At 31.4% G+C, this 17,655-nt stretch overlaps 2 protein-coding genes across 10 annotated transcripts; one reads left to right on the top strand and one right to left on the bottom strand.

The window, feature by feature from the left end:
• Positions 1-1,810: 1,810 nt before the first annotated feature.
• On the bottom strand, positions 1,811-10,772 carry LOC112751908 (heme A synthase COX15). Of its 9 annotated transcripts, none has more exons than XM_025801252.3 (9): positions 10,294-10,772; positions 9,317-9,362; positions 7,293-7,680; positions 6,479-6,777; positions 5,584-5,809; positions 5,248-5,493; positions 5,022-5,132; positions 4,587-4,718; positions 3,830-4,265 (listed from the first exon to the last, which is right to left on the bottom strand). In XM_025801252.3, exons 3-9 carry the CDS (start codon positions 7,491-7,493, stop codon positions 4,089-4,091), a joined length of 1,392 nt encoding a protein of 463 aa, XP_025657037.1. In that variant the 5' UTR covers positions 7,494-7,680; positions 9,317-9,362; positions 10,294-10,772; the 3' UTR covers positions 3,830-4,088. The 9 variants fall into 9 exon arrangements, with proteins under 9 accessions (XP_072076782.1, XP_072076778.1, XP_072076780.1 ...); XM_072220667.1 differs by having other exon boundaries at positions 10,203-10,772; XM_072220681.1 differs by lacking the exons at positions 3,830-4,265; positions 9,317-9,362 and adding an exon at positions 1,811-3,190 and having other exon boundaries at positions 7,293-7,683.
• Positions 2,122-3,172, top strand: LOC112728513 (anthocyanidin 3-O-glucosyltransferase 5). Its single transcript, XM_029290392.1, has 2 exons — positions 2,122-3,027; positions 3,116-3,172. The coding sequence occupies exons 1-2, from the start codon at positions 2,122-2,124 to the stop codon at positions 3,170-3,172; spliced, it is 963 nt and encodes a 320-aa protein (XP_029146225.1).
• Positions 10,773-17,655: the final 6,883 nt, after the last annotated feature.

A 17,655-nucleotide genomic window follows, 5' to 3' on the forward strand; every position in this document is an offset into this window, starting at 1 on the left:
TGCTAAATTGAATAAGTTATAATTATTTTTAGGGTAAAGTACTAATTATTTAACATTGACTTCACAGCAAGACTATATTGAAGCTAAATAAAATTTTTTTATATTCAAATAAGACACTTTAAATTTTAGGGACCAAAATAGGATTAGACCAAAATACAGGGGACCAATTTAATATTTTACCATTACTTTTAATTTAGAATTAAATGAGAATAAAATTAGATAATATCTTTATTTGGGTTTTAGATTTTTTTTTTTTAGTTTTAAGGTTTAATGGATGTCATGTTTAAATATAAATAATAATTTTAGAGTTGTGGTCTCAAGATATGAAAGCCACTTTCGTAGCTCTTTTTCCATCAGATGAGTTGTGATTCAGTCCTATTAAGGATACAGAAGGTTTTGATTGAGGAAAATAAAAAAACTAAATTCTTCTAATTACTTTTATGAGTACAGATACGTTTTTGCCTTTTTGATATATATTTTTGATGATTTAATATGGATTAAAGAAAATTATTTATTCTAACATAATAAAATCTATTTCTTACTAACATATTAGTAGTAACTACTAACCAACCTTAGCATAAAAATTATTTCAATTACAAATAATATCCTAAGGTATCAATGAGAATAATGGGTTCAACTCGCACTAAGATTTGAAACGATGTTAGCTACATGTTTAGCTACTATTCTTAACTTATATTCCAAACTTCTGATCAATCGAGTCAAAACTGCTTTGTCTTTTGTGCAACGTGTTTTTTTTTTCTCGGGCATTGGACTACATTCTCGTTGGTGCCAACCATATTTCAGCTAAGGTAATGTGTTGATGAAAATTTAACATTTCAATTAGTAATAGAGATATGGAAAGAATATGAAAATAAAAATGACACCATAGTAGTGTGATCATCAGCTTATAGTTTGCATTGAAGTTCAAAAAAACGAAGTAACACCTACTCTTAAAAATGTTGACGCTTCTTATTTTGCTAGAATTGATCAATAATGCAACAAATCATACTTTCTAAATTCAATCATTAGATCAGTTATCATGTATTTTCAATATATATTTATATCTAATTATATTATTTGTATACAAATAATAATCGCTAAATTAGTCATTTATATAAAATTCATTTCAAAACACAAAATATAAATTAAAATAAGTTAAACAAAATTTGTATTTATATATAATTACATTATTAATTTTTGGTGTAAATATCATATTTTTTATATTTTTATATTTTATATAAATAATTGATTTAATTACTGATTTTTAATGTTAAAATACTCATATGTAATGAAAGGTGGTTTTTGGAATGGAGTGCAGGGTTAATTGTCTCATTATGCTCCTTCATTTTCTCTGCTCATGCAACTCAGCAAAATGGGAAATAGACAAACAGTATAATGTGGAATGTGGTGATAATGTAATATCATCAAGAAATACCACTTGGCCACATTGGTTAATCAGCAACTCCTTCACTCAAAAGTCAAAATCTACTTATTGATTGAAAAAAATAAATTGTTACATTATCAAAATTACTTTTCACGGTGTAAATAATTAAAAAATAATATTAAAAATGAATTGTTTTATTAAAAATATCAATTAATTTTTTAAAATTATTTTATTATCTCAAAATTTTATTTTCTAAATAAAAGAATCTCTTAATCTTAAATTTTAAATCTAAAATTCGAAATTTAAAGAAAAATAAAATTTAAAAAATTAACTAATATTTATTCACTAAAAAATCGTTCTGTACTTTTTCTTAATCAAATAGTAGGGTTATTGTATAGAAAAAAAAAAATGTTGCATGAGTAGTTATAAAAATAACAAATTACATCCATTCATTGTAAAATCTCACTTATAAAAGAAACAAAATAGTTCCATTAATCATCAAATCTCACATTATCTCGAGCATAGTTTCATTCATTATTTCTCTTATTCACTTTTCCATAATCATGTCAATCATGAACACTGCAACTCATAATTATCATGCTGCAATTCTCTGTCCACCAGGCTTGGGTCACATAATCCCTTTTCTTGAACTTACCAAAAAACTTGTGTCACACAAGAAAATTACCAAACTGACCATATTCGTAGCTTCAATAAAGAACAACTCTTCTAAGCCTCAAATGGCAACAAATATTGTTCAATCATTAATGAAGCATGACCTCTTTCACATCATTCATATCATTCATCTCCCACCTATTGATATTCCTACTAATACAAACACAGGAACAAAGCTAGCAATGCTAATGAGAGAATTAATCCCACATATTTGTCATGAAATCTCCACCATGACATCACCAAAACCAACCATTCTCATCACAGACCTATTTGGATCACTAGTGATGCCCATTGCTGAAAAATTCAACATGTCAAAGCTTGTTTTTTTCACTTCTAATGCATGGAATGTTGCACTTACACTTCACACCCCAACATTAGATGAAGTGGTGGAAGGTGAGTACACAGATCAAAAGGAGTGTATCCAAATTCCTGGTTGCAACCCCATAAGCCCTTGTGATTTGTTCACACCATTGCTTGATAGGAATGATCAATTGTATCATGAATATCTCCAAATTTGTGAGCAGATAAGAAAGGTTGATGGGATTTTTGTGAACACTTTTCATGAGCTAGAGGCTAAGACAATTGTGGCACTAAGAAGTGGGAACATATCTAAGGTAACAGTTTATCCAATTGGGCCATTGATTAGGGAAGCTAAAAAGCAAAGCTGTGAGGATGAAAATAGAGATTATGTTATTGATTGGTTAGACAAGCAAGAAGAAGAGTCAGTGATATATGTATCACTTGGTAGTGGATACACAATGTCACATGAACAAGTCAAAGACATGGCTTTGGGGTTGGAGCTAAGTGGGAAGAAATTTGTTTGGTCTTTAACTTCACCATCTACAAAAGCTGGGGATGATCATTATCTCACGGCAGGCGAGAATGCCAAATCGAATGGCGTTGCTATATCTCAAGCATCAGTCAGTTCTTTCCCAGATGAATTCTACAAGATACAAAGCAAGGGATTGGCGGTAATGGATTGGGCACCACAACTGGAGATTTTGAAGCATTCATCAACCGGAGGGTTTTTGTCACATTGTGGATGGAACTCAATACTAGAGAGTGTGTCATGTGGGGTTCCAATTGTGGCGTGGCCTCTATTTGCGGATCAAATGATGAATGCTGAAATTATAACTAAAGAAATTGGAATTGGAGTTAGATTGAATGTGACACAATCTACAAATGTAGTTGGAAGTGAAGAGATAGCAAAAACTATATGTAAGATAATGGATAAGGAGGACATTGAAGGTTGTGCAATGAGGAAAAGAGTTAAGGAGCTTAAGCACATAGCAGAAAAAGCTTGGTCTCAAGATGGTCCTTCCTTTTGTGAAATGACAAATGCATTTGTGAGAATAAGTCAGACACATGGGGTGTGATCAGTGACAACATTATTCTAAGCTTTCTACGAAGAAATAAAGCATTTGTAAGAATAAGTCAGACACATCGGATGTGATTAGTGGCAACATTATTGTAAGCTTTCTATGAAGAAATAAAGCATTTGTAAGAATAAGTCAGACACACATGCGGTGTGATTAATGAAATAAAGCATTTTACTATAAGCTTTCTATGAAGAATAAACCGTTATGGTCCCTTTTTTTTTGTTGCTGTTATGCTTGGCATGAGAAATTCAGACTAAAGTTAACCATTTCAAATTTTACAAATGAAATGTCAATTTTGTTTAGAATTTTCTTTTCAATCACATGCCAATCAGTACTATATTGTGTTACATGATGCAGTATTGCTTAAGGTAACAATTACATTGCTCTAATCAAATGATTCCAAACTAAGCATTTTTATTTGTTATACTGAACTAAGCATGTATCAAAAGTATTAGTAAGAAATAACAAGGGAAAAAAAAGGTAAGAAACATTAGATTACATGATGATTCTCTACTAACTTTTAATGCATAAATCACACAGATGATACAGTTAACAGATTGGTGGTACCATCATGAATTTTCCAGATTCAATGAAAACTTTATCAAGTAAATTGAAAATAATAGCAATTCCCTTGTCAAGTAATATAGATACTATCAGAAGTTTTGTGATTTGACAACTGCAGGTAATGATTTGAGAAGGGATAATGAAGGCTTTCGAGTTGTGTGGTTAAGCAATATCATAAATGAAAGAAGTGTTAAGGCACCAGCTTGATGTGCAGATCCCAGTGAAACAGGTACATATGAGAGAAGTGTTGAAACTCCTAAGGTCACCTGTAACCATATTCCACAATATACCTCATGATCTAATCATAAAAGTAAGGTTTTGCTTACCAGTGTTTTAAGGGCATTTGTTAAGATTTTGAAACATTAAGTTTTTATCGCACTGGAAACTTTAACAGTTTATTTCCTCGGCAAAAACTTGCAGTTTTGATAAACCTTAACACCTTGTTAACTCTTTTGCCTACTTACTGTCTGTCTAGAAGGTGCAATCAACAAGAAAAGAGAGAAGAGGTAACTATTGCAAAGTAGCTGGTCAAGAACATACTTATAAATGTTAAAAGACGATATAAAACTGAAAATTGAAGTAATGACCTGAAGAGCTGCCATGCCAAGAGTGCCCCCAATCAATGCTCTTACTGCAGGGTGTATGTCCAGCTTTCTTGTCGACAACCATAAAATGGCGACTGAAAGTAGAGATGCAGTGGCAAGTATACGGTGGTCAAGCTGTTGAAGGCAAAACAATTATTAGAAGGTTGTGTTAAATTTTCCATGTATAGGCTTAAAAAACCTTTGAAGGAATAAAGAAATGAGATTTGAAATCAAAACTTCTCCTATCAAAACACACTTAGAAGGATAAATATATGGCTTTCATGCCAAATATAGGTGCTTCAAAAAGCATTTCTTAACAACGACTTCAAATATCTCAATACTTAAAAGGTTTAAAAAACCAACCATACAATAAGTCAAGAGAAGAAAGGTATTGTGATTTTTCAAAAAACTTCATTTATATCAGCACAAATAATTTACCTGCACAGTTGATGTATTCTCGAAGAAATTCCGAATCAGAGGTGTCATTTCAAAAATGTCATCAGGTATCCATGTATCACCCATCTTCGGAAATGTATTAAATGCATGCCCCTGGTAATCAACATGCAAGCAGAACAATTATCCTTCATCCTCATCAAAGGTTCAACTATTATGTCAAGTACAAATACCAAAGGGATGAAACTGCTGAATAACCAGGCTACCGTACAGCATCATTTCCAGCAACAAATGCACCCGAGATAGCAGTAAGACCGACAAGTAAGCTGATAGGTAATGCAAGTCTCTTCACTTTGGCAGCCCCACGAACCCACGCTAGTGATTCAGCTGGTGGTTCAGGCATAACAACAGATAATGCAGTCCAAAAGAGACCACAATAAATAGCAAATGCCGACGTAAGATGAGCTGCAAGACGATATGGGCTTACCCTTGGTTGCACATACTCCGATGGTGGTTCCTAAGAAAGGAAAATGTTATTAGAATGAGGTAGTTCTATCCAATTTAACTTCAAACAAATAGAGCAACTTATTTTATCCAATTCTCCAACCTCTAAACCGCTTTTAACCATCCACCAGCCGATGAAACCTTGCCCCGCACCCAGAGCAAACAGAGAACAGAGTCTCAGTCCCAATTTCACTGTAAGGTACCCCTTCCGGAGAAAATATGAATAAGGCAACACAAACAGAATTCCCAGTGCCCTTCCCCACATTCTATGTGCATATTCCATCCAATATATGAATTTGAAATCTTCAAGTTTCATCCCTTTGTTAACACTGAGACAAATGCGAAACAAAATTACCATCACAACATCCATAATAACTGCAAACAGGATCATTAAGAAGGAAAAAAAGTGCAATTACCCCCCCCCCCCCTTAAAATTTGGCCCATTAACACTTTAAACCTTAAACTTCTAAAATTTGCAATTTGTGTCCCTAAAATTGTCGAACGGCGTGGAAAAGATCTCCTGTTAACCAATATCCTTTCAGAAAATTTGTTTTATTGGCAAAACTATCCATTATTCAATGAGTAATTTTGAATGAAAAGTTAATAAAGGCCTTTTGTACCATTAACAATTAAATTAAACATTTTAAAAGTTTATGATGAGAAGGGAATGAGCTAAAGGGTTAACTGCATTTTCCCTATTTCCATATAGAAACAGCACATGAGTATTGGAGTAGTTCCAAACAAAACATTTGGGCATTGGTTCATGAAGTAAGGTAGTAAACTATTCCACAAAATTATATCCTATGGTAATTGCAACCTTTGTACCCTAAAATACACAATCATGTCATTCTTGCATGAGTGAAATTATACAGTAATTCCTAAAAAACCCTCATAAATAACATGTTTACCGCAGCATATGCTCATCTCTATGTAATGCAAGCTTGCGGTGACACTGCGAGCTTGCAAGAAACCGGTCATAGTAGCACTTGGAGCCTTACCGCTTGTACTCAGGCGACTGCTTATATTTCTCAAATTCTTGATGCCATTCCTCGTCAGACATCGGAGGGAGAGTACCAGTGAACTTCCAATCGGTCATGGAAAGACCGGATCTGGTGAGCCTGGTAATGCCACCAAGTACCACCAAACTAAACACCCATGCGGCTGAGCAAAACAGCCATGTTCCAACCGCTTTCTGGGCTTGAACACCCCCATTCACAAGCAGTTTCAACCCTTCTTTCTGCTCAGCTCCAACAGAGGCTGTCCTAGAAAAGCTCCTGAAACAAGGCACATTCTGTCCCTACAAAGCACAACCACAACTCCCTTTCAATTAAACCACATGTACCAAACATTCACACACACTAGATGAACAACATTGAAGATCAGAACCAAAAACAGATCTTTAATGTAATGGATTGAGTTTATAATGAAAGAACAATGATAAGAAGGAAGCTACAAAACAACAAATCTAACTACATTTACCCATTCTTCACACATATAGTTAGATCAACAAGAAGTAAGCTAAAAAAATTTCTTCCCCAAAAAGAACATTGAAATTTAATTGTGATACATGATTCAATTGAAATTAGGTGTATGGAAGTTGAAAACTTAACACTTAGCTTAGCAAAATTGTATATAAATTAATTAATCAAAAATTCAAATTTAATTTTACAATCACGTGTTCAACAAACTGATCCTGGACCAAAGCATCTCGATGCTGTGAGAATTTAAAAAAAAAAATAAATAAATAACAGGGATGAAAGGAAAACAAAAATAAAAATTGAAACTTGGAGAGGGAAATGGGAAATGAAAGACCTTGAGAAGGGGACGATGACGAAAAGCATTGATGAAGTAGTGCCTAGCAATGATGGGAGGAGAGAGAAGCTTGATGGTTTCATGGGTGGATGAAGAGGAAGAAGAGGGTGGTTTTGTTGTTCTTATTAAGGGTTGGTGATTGTGATATGAAGAATACTTGTTGCGCTTCACAATTGAACTTAGGAATCGCCTTCCCAACATGTTCTTTCTCTTTCTCTATTCTGTGAAGTCTTTAGAGGATTGAGTTGAAGCCTCTGGGTACGAGAGGTTTAACCAAGGTTTTGCGACGACAACCGCAAACTTTTTACGAGACAATTTCTGGCTAGTCCGCTTATCTTGTCTTAGTTGCTCAACCAATGACTTATTGGTTGAATCGGCTGATCCAATCCTACTTAAATAAAAATATAAAATAATCAAGAATTTAAAATTAAATTTGGAAATATATATCTTCATTAACACTTTAACAATAATCAAATTTCAAATTCTAAAATAACTAATACAAAAATAAATATAAAATTAGTCAATATTACAATAATATCTTAATTTGACCCAATAATAGTAACAATCAATTAGGCAATTAGCAATCAATTCCAATTAAGCTATTAACAATCACACTGCAACAACGGAGCCTATTAACCAAGGTTCTGAAAACCAAACCGATCATCAAACCGCTCTAACTACTGGTTCACTGGTTTATTGGTCCAACCGGTGGTTCAACCGGAAGAACCGTTTTAGAATAAAATAATAAATAAATTATAAATAAGCATCCTAAAATATAATTATTCGAAGCTAAATAAACATTGATATTGTGGTTTTCCATTCACTATTTGTAGAGCAACATATTTCTGAGCTAAATCTGTTTTCCCCTGTAAATTAGAAGAACCTTGTGACTGACTATCGTTAGAACTAGGAGGATTAGGATTAGCAGCCTCATTCGAAGTAGAATGATTGGCAGGCAAGTCATTATTCACAGATGCATTGTTATTAGCAATTGCTTCTTGATTAATACTATCATCCATAACTCAAATTAATAAATCATGCACAAAATTAAAAACAGCAGCAGCACAGCCAGAAATCAAATAATCATCCATAAGACCATATCTGAAATCAATAATAAACACCAGACCACACTAACAGCAGCTCTCAAAGGATAAACCCAATCAAAAACACCATTAACAAGAGGCTAAACAGAGCCAAGAATCAAGAACAATCAGCATCCCCAACAAACATTACAAAACAAGCATAAGTAACCACACTAAACCTGAAATCAATAAAGATAAACAAAAATAAAAAATTTCAATAATGATTTGATTTCTATTTTTTGCAACAGCAAGAAAATTTCAAAAAAAAATTAGAAACTGAAAAAACAGCAGTAGCACAAAATCAATGAGCCGAAGCACAAAATTTCAGTAATTATTTTATTTTCCTGTTTAGCAGCAGCAACCAAATTTCAACAAAAATTACAGAAATTAAAAACACAGCAGCAGCACAAAATCAATGAGCAGAAGCACAAAATTTCAGTATTTATTTGATTTCCCTGTTTAGCAGCAGCAACCAAATTTCAACAAAAATTACAGAAATTAAAAACACAGCAACAGCACAAAATCAATGAGTAGCAGCACAAAATTTGAATAATGATTTCCTTTCCGTTAATCGATTCACAACTCACAAGAGAACTTTCAGACTACACCAAGGTTCTGAAAACCAGACCGGTCATCAAACCGTTTTAGTTACCGGTTCATTAGTTCATTGGTTCAACCGGTTCAACCGTGATTCAACAGGAAAAACCGTTTTATAATAAACACCTAATTCTATAAAAATTCAATGAATAAAGCAACTGGTTCTAAACACTCTTCTACTGCACTTTTTTACTTCAAAAGGGGATCATAAACAACTAGTTCTATGAATAAACAAACTACAATGATATGCAATGCCAAAAATAGGCCAATGATGAAATAATAAAGGGTTTCTCTCTTCAATTCTATGTTCAAGCTTGTAGCGAACCAGAATCAACAGAGTAATACCATTGAAATAGTCTTCCTTCTTAATTCTTATACACCTCAGAATTTCCTACAAAATGGAAATTGAACACAATACACAGCTTTAAAACAAAAACAAAACAACACTCAGAAATCAATCATCTCTTCCAGACACAGCCTTAAAACAAAACAGAACAACATTCAGAGTATGAGCATTGACCACAAAAAATTGATTTCTGAAACAAAACAAAAACAGCAGAACATTCAGAGTTTGAGCATTGATAACAAAAAATTGATTTCTGAAACAAAACAAACACAGCAAAACCAGCAGAACAGCATTTAGAGTTTGAGCATTGATCACAAAAAATTAATTTCTGAAACAAAACAAACAATCAACAAAACAATGAAAACATAATTTTTTTTTCCTTCAGAAGAAGAAAACAATGAAAACATGAAGCATATAATAAATCAATGATCACCAATATCCAGCAAGAATCTCAAAGACAACAATAAATACACAACAATTATTTAGCAAATAAACAAGAACAAGACCTAAATAGAAAATCCAACAAATTAAATCACAGAAACCTAACAATTTAGCAAATTAAAACAACAGCAGCCCAAAAATTTACAAGAAGAACACTAATGCAAGTGGAATCATCATGCTAATATGTTTTCTACAAAGATGCTATTTGTGCAGCTAATATTTCCTAATTACTAAGATCCGATTATTCTAATTTCACATGCAATCAACTTACTAAGTTTCTAAAAGCTAGAAATGATAAAAAAAACAACCCGAAATATGGTTAAAGCATTTCATCAAACATGTTGAGTGCGGTAAACTTAAAACGAAATAATTACTTATTGTAAAACTTAAACTTTAATTCAGTCTATGAAAAAAATCCAAACCACTACTAAATCAAATAATTACTTATTGTAATAGAAATAAGAAGATGCAGAGTTTGAAGCAGAGTATTGGTGTTGAGTGAGTGTATTGTCTGGTGGCGGTTTAGCGGACTCACGGCGGCGACAAAAGAGAGCAGTTCGACGGCTAGGTGGAGCGCGCGGGTTGGTCGCAGAGTTTGAAGCAGAGCAACGTGGCTTCCAGACGAATGCGAATGCGAACCCGAAGGGTGAACGGCGAGTGAACGCCGAGCAAACTTGAACAGCGAAGAACGCGAACGAAGACGACGGCTGAACGAAGACGCGAACGTGAACGGCAAACAAACGGCGGCGGAAGCGCGGCTGAACAGACAAAGACGAGGGACGCCGAGCTCGAGGAAGCAGCTGCGATCGGTGACAGCGAACAGGGGTGGTGAAGACTTGGAGCACGAGGGAAGCTAGATAGACGGACGGACGGCGGCAGTATGCCACTCCTTGCGGCGGTGGTGTAGGCTTACAGTGCTAGGGTTTTTTGGCCAAGTTTCTGTGAATGAAAGAAAGGGAGGGAGAAAGGGAGAAAGAAACAAAGGGAGCTTCAGAACCAAGATGAAAGTAAGCCAAATTTGCGAAAAAGGACGCCGTTTCTTTTAAACCGGTCGGTTCCCTGTCCGGTTCAACCGGCCGGTTCGGCAGTTCTTCCTTGGTTTTTGGAGAAATGGTTTCAAGAGACAAATTGGACCGTAATTGTTGTCGGTTCATAGTTAGACCGGTCAAACCGACCAATCCGATCCAATTTTCAGAACATCGGACTAAACAGATTGATAAAAGGAAGAAGTAAAGAAACGGAGAAGTGAAAACAGCGACACTAACTTTTGACGAAAAAACAGACGACGAGTAACGAGACGATGGCGAACTGCTCCAAGCCTTGAACAGAGAAGCCAGGGACGATGAGGACGACGTGCCGAGCTACAGCCAACAAGAAATGGTTTGGGTTTAGAAAAGGGGAAGGAGGAAGCTACGGACGACAACGGCATTGCGACAAAACTGTTGAGGATCGGAGAAAGCTAGGATTTTGGACTTCAGATGGGATGAGTGAGAGTGTCAAGTGTCCGAGTCTGAGAGTGAGTGTGAAATTCGTGGGTGAGGGGGGTTGGGGAAGGGGTGGGGGAGTCTGACAAGGTCGGTTTTTTTAGGGAAAAAAACAGATAGGTCCCTGACTTTTCAAACTTTTGACAAATACATCCCTGACAAAATTTAAATACAAAAAAGTCCCTGACTTTAACAAACGGAGGACAATTTAGTCCTTCCGTCTATTTGCCTCTCATACACCTAACAGAACTGGCTGACGTGGCTGAAACGGTGTACAGGTGTCCGTTACGGTGCCACGTTGGAAGGGGAAAAAAGTTCGAAGGACAAATAAGTCCTTGACGTCATTTTACAAATAAAGTTCGAAGGACAAATAGGTCATTGAGAACTTTTTTTTTTCATTATACTTCTATTATGCTTCTATTATGAGAATTTAGTTTATAAAATTAGGCTATTTTTTTTTGTATGGAAAAAATATTGGTGTTTTTGTTGAAAATGGGAAAATGTGGTGTAATTATAGATGGGTGAATTTTTTTTGTGGGAAGTCAACACGTGGGGGGCGTGGTGCAACACGTGGAGCGCGGTGAACACGTGCATCATTCTGACCAACACGTGCATCATTCTGACCAACACGTGGGGGGCGTGTTGAACACGTGGCAGCATCTTAGCCAACATGTGGGAGCGTGTTGAATAATTTCCACAATACTGTAATACACTTCAAATGTCAATAATCAACCAAAACACCAATTTTTTTTTCATATTAAAAATAATTTCTGATAAAATTATGCTTGTATTTTGAAATCTAGTTAACTTGTTTTATTCTACAATTTAAATTATTTGTATTAAAATTGTAGAAATTGGGCTTGTTATGTTTCTACTCTTTTTCTTAAATTGTATTAGTTTAGTTTTAGTGCATTTGTGTATTATATTAGAATTTGTTAAATTGCATTAGTTCAGTTTTCATCATATTAGTGGCCTTAGTTAGCATCAGTTCATTTATGCATCAAGTTAGCATTAGTTCATTTGTGCATCATTCATGTATTAAGTTAGCATTAGTGTATTTGTGTATTATATTAGAACTAATATTTTTATGCATAATAACATTACGAGAATATTTTTTTTAAATTATAGTTCACTTTGTTCTAACAGTATAAATTATGCATGACACAAAAGATTTATAAAATCAAACTACTTTTACAAAAAAGTCGTAAGTTGACAAAAGTTTCTGACTAAGAAGACCAAGATATCTGCAGATAAAAAATTAAATAATAAGATTTTTAGTTGTTATTTTTATATGAAAAAAGTTTAATTTTTTATTAGTAATTAATTTTAACATTCGTTATCGAAAATTTAAAATAATTTAATGTGTATAATTTTACATTTAAAATATTTTAATTGTAAAAAAATATCGAATAACATATTTTGATTTGTCAAATTACTAATATAAAATATAATTATATATAGAGTAAAAATAGTAGAGAGAAATATAAAAATAGAGAGAGGTAGATGAGAGAATTTAGGAAATGAGTTTATTAATTTTGAAAAAAAAATTCTCAAGGACCTATTTGTCACTTCGAACTTTATTTGTAAAATGACGTCAAGGACTTATTTGTCTTTCGAACTTTTTTTCCCTTCCAACGTAGCACCGTAACGGACACCTGGACACCGTTTCAGCCACGTCAGCCAGTTCCGTTAGGTGTATGAGAGGCAAATAGACAGAAGGACTAAATTGTCCTCCGTTTGTTAAAATTAGAGACTTTTTTGTATTTAAATTTTGTCAGGAATGTATTTGTCAAAAGTTTGAAAAGTTAGGGACTTATTTGTCTTTTTCTCTTTTTTTTTTAAAAAAAAATCAAAACGAAGTCGTTTATACAAACTCCGTCGGTTTTTAATCCAATCCAACCAGCTAATTTTTTGCCGATTCAACAATTTTAAAACGGTTTATGAAGTTATAAATAGTGGATTAGACTTTTTTTTTCCTGATTTCTGGTCAAAACGGTTCGACTGGCCAATTCGGACTAATTTTTAAAATATTGGTTTAAATATTTTTTTTCTTCCTAACAATATGTTTTGATTTTTCTTCAATTAAATTTGAAATTAGTCCATTTTCGTAATTATAATTAACGGTCTGCACTAATTATTAAATGAAATAATAACGAAATAAGCTAAAATGGTGCTAATGTATCGAGTTAAAATATAAATAAATTACTTCTACATTTTATATTTTCAAAAATTCAAAATATAATAAATTTATAAGGACAAAAAAAAATATTCTTTAGTAAGCTTAATGTTTTTTATATTACGTGGTTAAAATAATTTATGTGTTTAAAAGGAGTGATATACAATTAAATTTATGTTTTTAAATAGTTATTTTTTTAGGATGATAATACATCACTAAATTTAAATGTTTACCCAAAACCTTTAAATATGTTCATAAAAATTCAATACATTATCGTATTATTTATTGAACTATAAAAAATTGAATTTTAATATTAAATTTTGAATTTAAAATAAAAAAAGGTAAAAAATCAGTGATAGTCGAAATTTTTAAAAAGGAACAACGAACAAACGCAAAAAGAAATGAAAGAAAAAACACAAAAAATAACAATTAAAAGTTAAAATTTAAAACAAGTGTTAATTGAGTAAAAATAGCTTATTTTTCTTTAATCAATATTTAATAATATCATTTAAAATATAAAAAAATTAAAATTTAATAATTTTTATTAATATTTTACTTTCACAAATTTATCTAATTAAATTTTAAATCAATTTTAAAATAAAAAAGTTCGTTTTTTTTAAAAAATGTTTTTTTTAGAAAATTGTTTTTGTTCAAAATCAGATTTTTTAAAAAAAAAAAACCCATCTTTTCGGTGTAAAAACCAGTTTTTCAATCTAAAAAAATTCGATTTATTTACAAAAATATTTAAAAATATTTTTTTTATGTTCTAATTCATTAATAATCAATTTTATCATGTAAAATTAGTTTGGTTAATTAAGTTAAAATAAATATTTGATTAACTAAAAACAGGTTAAGGCATTTAGGTAGTGTTTGTTTAGTTTTCTTGTCCATTAAAGACATGAAACGGAAGTACATGTGTGTTATTTGTTTTGTGAGACATAAAAAAGAGAGAGATACAGTGTGTGTTTGGATTACAGTTTGCAAATGGGAGTTTGTATAAAATTGATTTTGTAAAATGATTTTGATGAAAAGTAAATTTGGGTTAACGTGATTTTTGTTTGGTAATTTTTATATCAAAATTGATTGTAGTAAAATAAATGTTGTTTGAATTATACTACTCAAAATTATTTTTAGATAAAAAATTACTAAAAGAGACATTAATTTAAATAATTTTTTTATATATGCAAAATCAGAATACTAACAAAAATAATATGAAAAATATTTATCATATAAATAAAATAAATACAATAAAAAAATAAAAATATAAAAGAGAGTACTATAAATTTTATAGTGTCAAACAAAAAAAAATATTCTATAATCTTTCTAGTACTGTTAGTACTCTTTAATTTAATATTATTTTTTACTATAAATTTTCATTATTTATAATTTTGTTATTACTTATAATTAACTTTTTATTTATTTTGTCCTTTTTTATAGGATCATAATTTATATTATACAAAATTTTGATAATAAACGTAATATATAATAATTACAATTACATAATTTTACAATGTCAAAATAAAAAATAAAAAAATTAATACAAAACAAAAATAGAATACTTCAAAGAACAGAAAAAAAATCATACACATAAAAAATAATAAAAATTTCATAAAAATAACAACATATATCATATGAACAAAAAAATATAATAAAAAGTAAATAAAATTCGTGTGAATAAAATTAAATAAAAAAATAAAAAATTTCATACACAACATAAATATAATGCAGTTAAGGATAAAAAAAGAATTCATATAAAAAAATAATAAAAATATTCTTAAAAAAAATCAATAACATTTGTCATATGAATAAAAGAAATACAATAAAATAAATAAAAAAGCCAAACAAAAAAAAGATTTTATAAAAAAATATACATATAAAAAATAGTATAATAAATGATAAAAAAACTCATAAAAACATAACATGAAAAGTCAGAACATTACACAAATAATATAAAAAAAATTTATCATATAAATAAAATTTCACCTAATTTTTTAAAGACAATAAGCAATCATGAACGTGAAACGAAGAATCTACAAATTTTAGCTTCTCCTGAACGTGCATTTAGAAGCAGAATCAATTCTGCGATCAAGAAGATAAAAATAGCTAAACAAAAAATTGAAACTTTCAAGAAGCTCAAACGTGTTTCTCTCCTCTCCAATGTGTTTGCCAAACACACCCATAGTTACACACAAGAGTACATAAAATATGTGTATTTTGTGTCTTTCCCAAATCATGAGACACGAATTTTCATCCTGAGACACAGATTAAACTAAAATTTTAGACAAATTTATCCTTAGTATTTTTTGAAAATTTCAGATTTATCCAAACCATTTGGCCCTTCTCTCTTCCTCCGTCAGTGCCTCAACCCCCTTCTTCTTCTTTTCAGATCTTCTTCCTTCCTTCTTTCTTTCTTTCTTTCTTTCTTAGAAATCAGACCACTGTCTCGCCTCCGGCCTTCCTCAATCTCCTTACCGCCATTGTTAGCCACATCCTTCACTTGGAACTCTGCCGACTCAACCTCTCCTCTCATCATTGTGTTGTCTCTCTTCTGCCTCTTACCTTTGTGCTTCTGCATCTCGCCGTGCATCCTTCCCTCCTTGTCACGGGTCTCACCACATCGCTCCTCCCTCACCGTTTCAGACTCGCTGTCAATGTGGGTGCTGCAGGTGTCCATTGTTCTATCTATTTCAACTTTACCTCAAAGATTTTTTCTTTTTTAGATAATAATATTTGAATACAGATTTGGTTGAGTTTAGTTTGACTGTTAAATTTTGATTGTAGTTTGATTAATGTTAATGTAAGTATCATTATACTACTATTATTTTGTTTCTATCTTCTTGTACTTCTTTATTTTTATTTTTAAATTTGATTATGTAGATGAATGTTCTGGTTTTGCAATTAATTTTATTATGTAGATAAATGTTCTGCGTTTATTTTTTTTTTTTTTTGCCATCGATTGCTATTGCTCCTCCATCAAGAACCCTTCTGCTCCTCCTTCTCTTTCGAAGGGTTCGGACTACGGGAGTCCAGATCCATCGTCATCCAGATTTGCCGGCGCTTTTCTCCACATTCTTTCTCTACCAACGTCGTTCATCCTTTTCAGAAAGAAGCGTCTCTGATCTTTTCCTCTTCTATTATCCTTTTATTAAAAAAAATTATCTATGTATTTTATTTTATAGATATGCAACAAATTAAAATTTTTGTTGATTTTATTAAATTTAATTTAGATTGGCATATTGTTGCTTTTGTATTTGGTTGAAGATTATAGTGGTATTGATGTTGATGATAACTTTTAAAGAAGAGATTAGACAAAATAATGATAGAGAAGAATAATGGGGATAAAATTGATATTTTAGTAAAATTTTAAATTATATATTCTGTTGTGTTTAAGTTATCAAACCAGATAAAAAATTGATTGTCTTTTATGTCTATACACTCATGTGTATTTGTGTCTATATTTTTATTATTTCAAGACATCAATCAAACCCAAAGTTAGTTAACCTTATTCATCTACCGCCTTAAATTGAAAATAGAGATTATGTTATTGATTGCTCCGTAATATATGGATCACTTGATAGCAAGGGTGTTTGTGGTGTAGTTTGTATCGATTTTGAATAAAAAATTTATTTGATTCGAATATTAATTTTACTTGTAGTGTAGTTTAGATCGAATGATTTTTAAAAAAAAAAATATGATCCGATCCAATCCAATTTCAAGCATTTGGATTGGATTGGATTTGCGATTTTGTAAATTAAAAAATTAAATACATATAACAAGTTTTAACATCAAATTTTAAATAATTAACAATGACATAACAAGTCTCAACAATATCTTAAAAAGCCAACGATAACATAACAATAGAAATAAAATTATAGGTAAGTTAAAATAAAGGTTTAATTACTCTGTTGGTCCCTATAGTTTTGCAAAATTTTTAATTAGGTCTCTATACTTTTTATCATTTTAATTGGGTCTCTGTACCAATTTTTTTTTTTAAGTTAGGTCCCTCTTGCTAGTAATTAGTTTAATTGTATAGGGACCCAACTAAAAAAAATTGGTATAGGGACTCAAATAAAAGAAAAAAAGTATAGGGACTCAATTGAAAAAAAATTAGTGTAGAGACCCAATTAAAAGAAAAAAAATATAGGGACCTAATTGAAAATTTTGCGGAATTATAGAGACCAACAGAGTAATTAAACCTAAAATAAATAAATAAATAAATAACATTTAGAATATAAAA

This window comes from Arachis hypogaea, chromosome 2 (assembly GCF_003086295.3).
Source record: "Arachis hypogaea cultivar Tifrunner chromosome 2, arahy.Tifrunner.gnm2.J5K5, whole genome shotgun sequence".
NCBI lineage: Eukaryota > Viridiplantae > Streptophyta > Magnoliopsida > Fabales > Fabaceae > Arachis > Arachis hypogaea.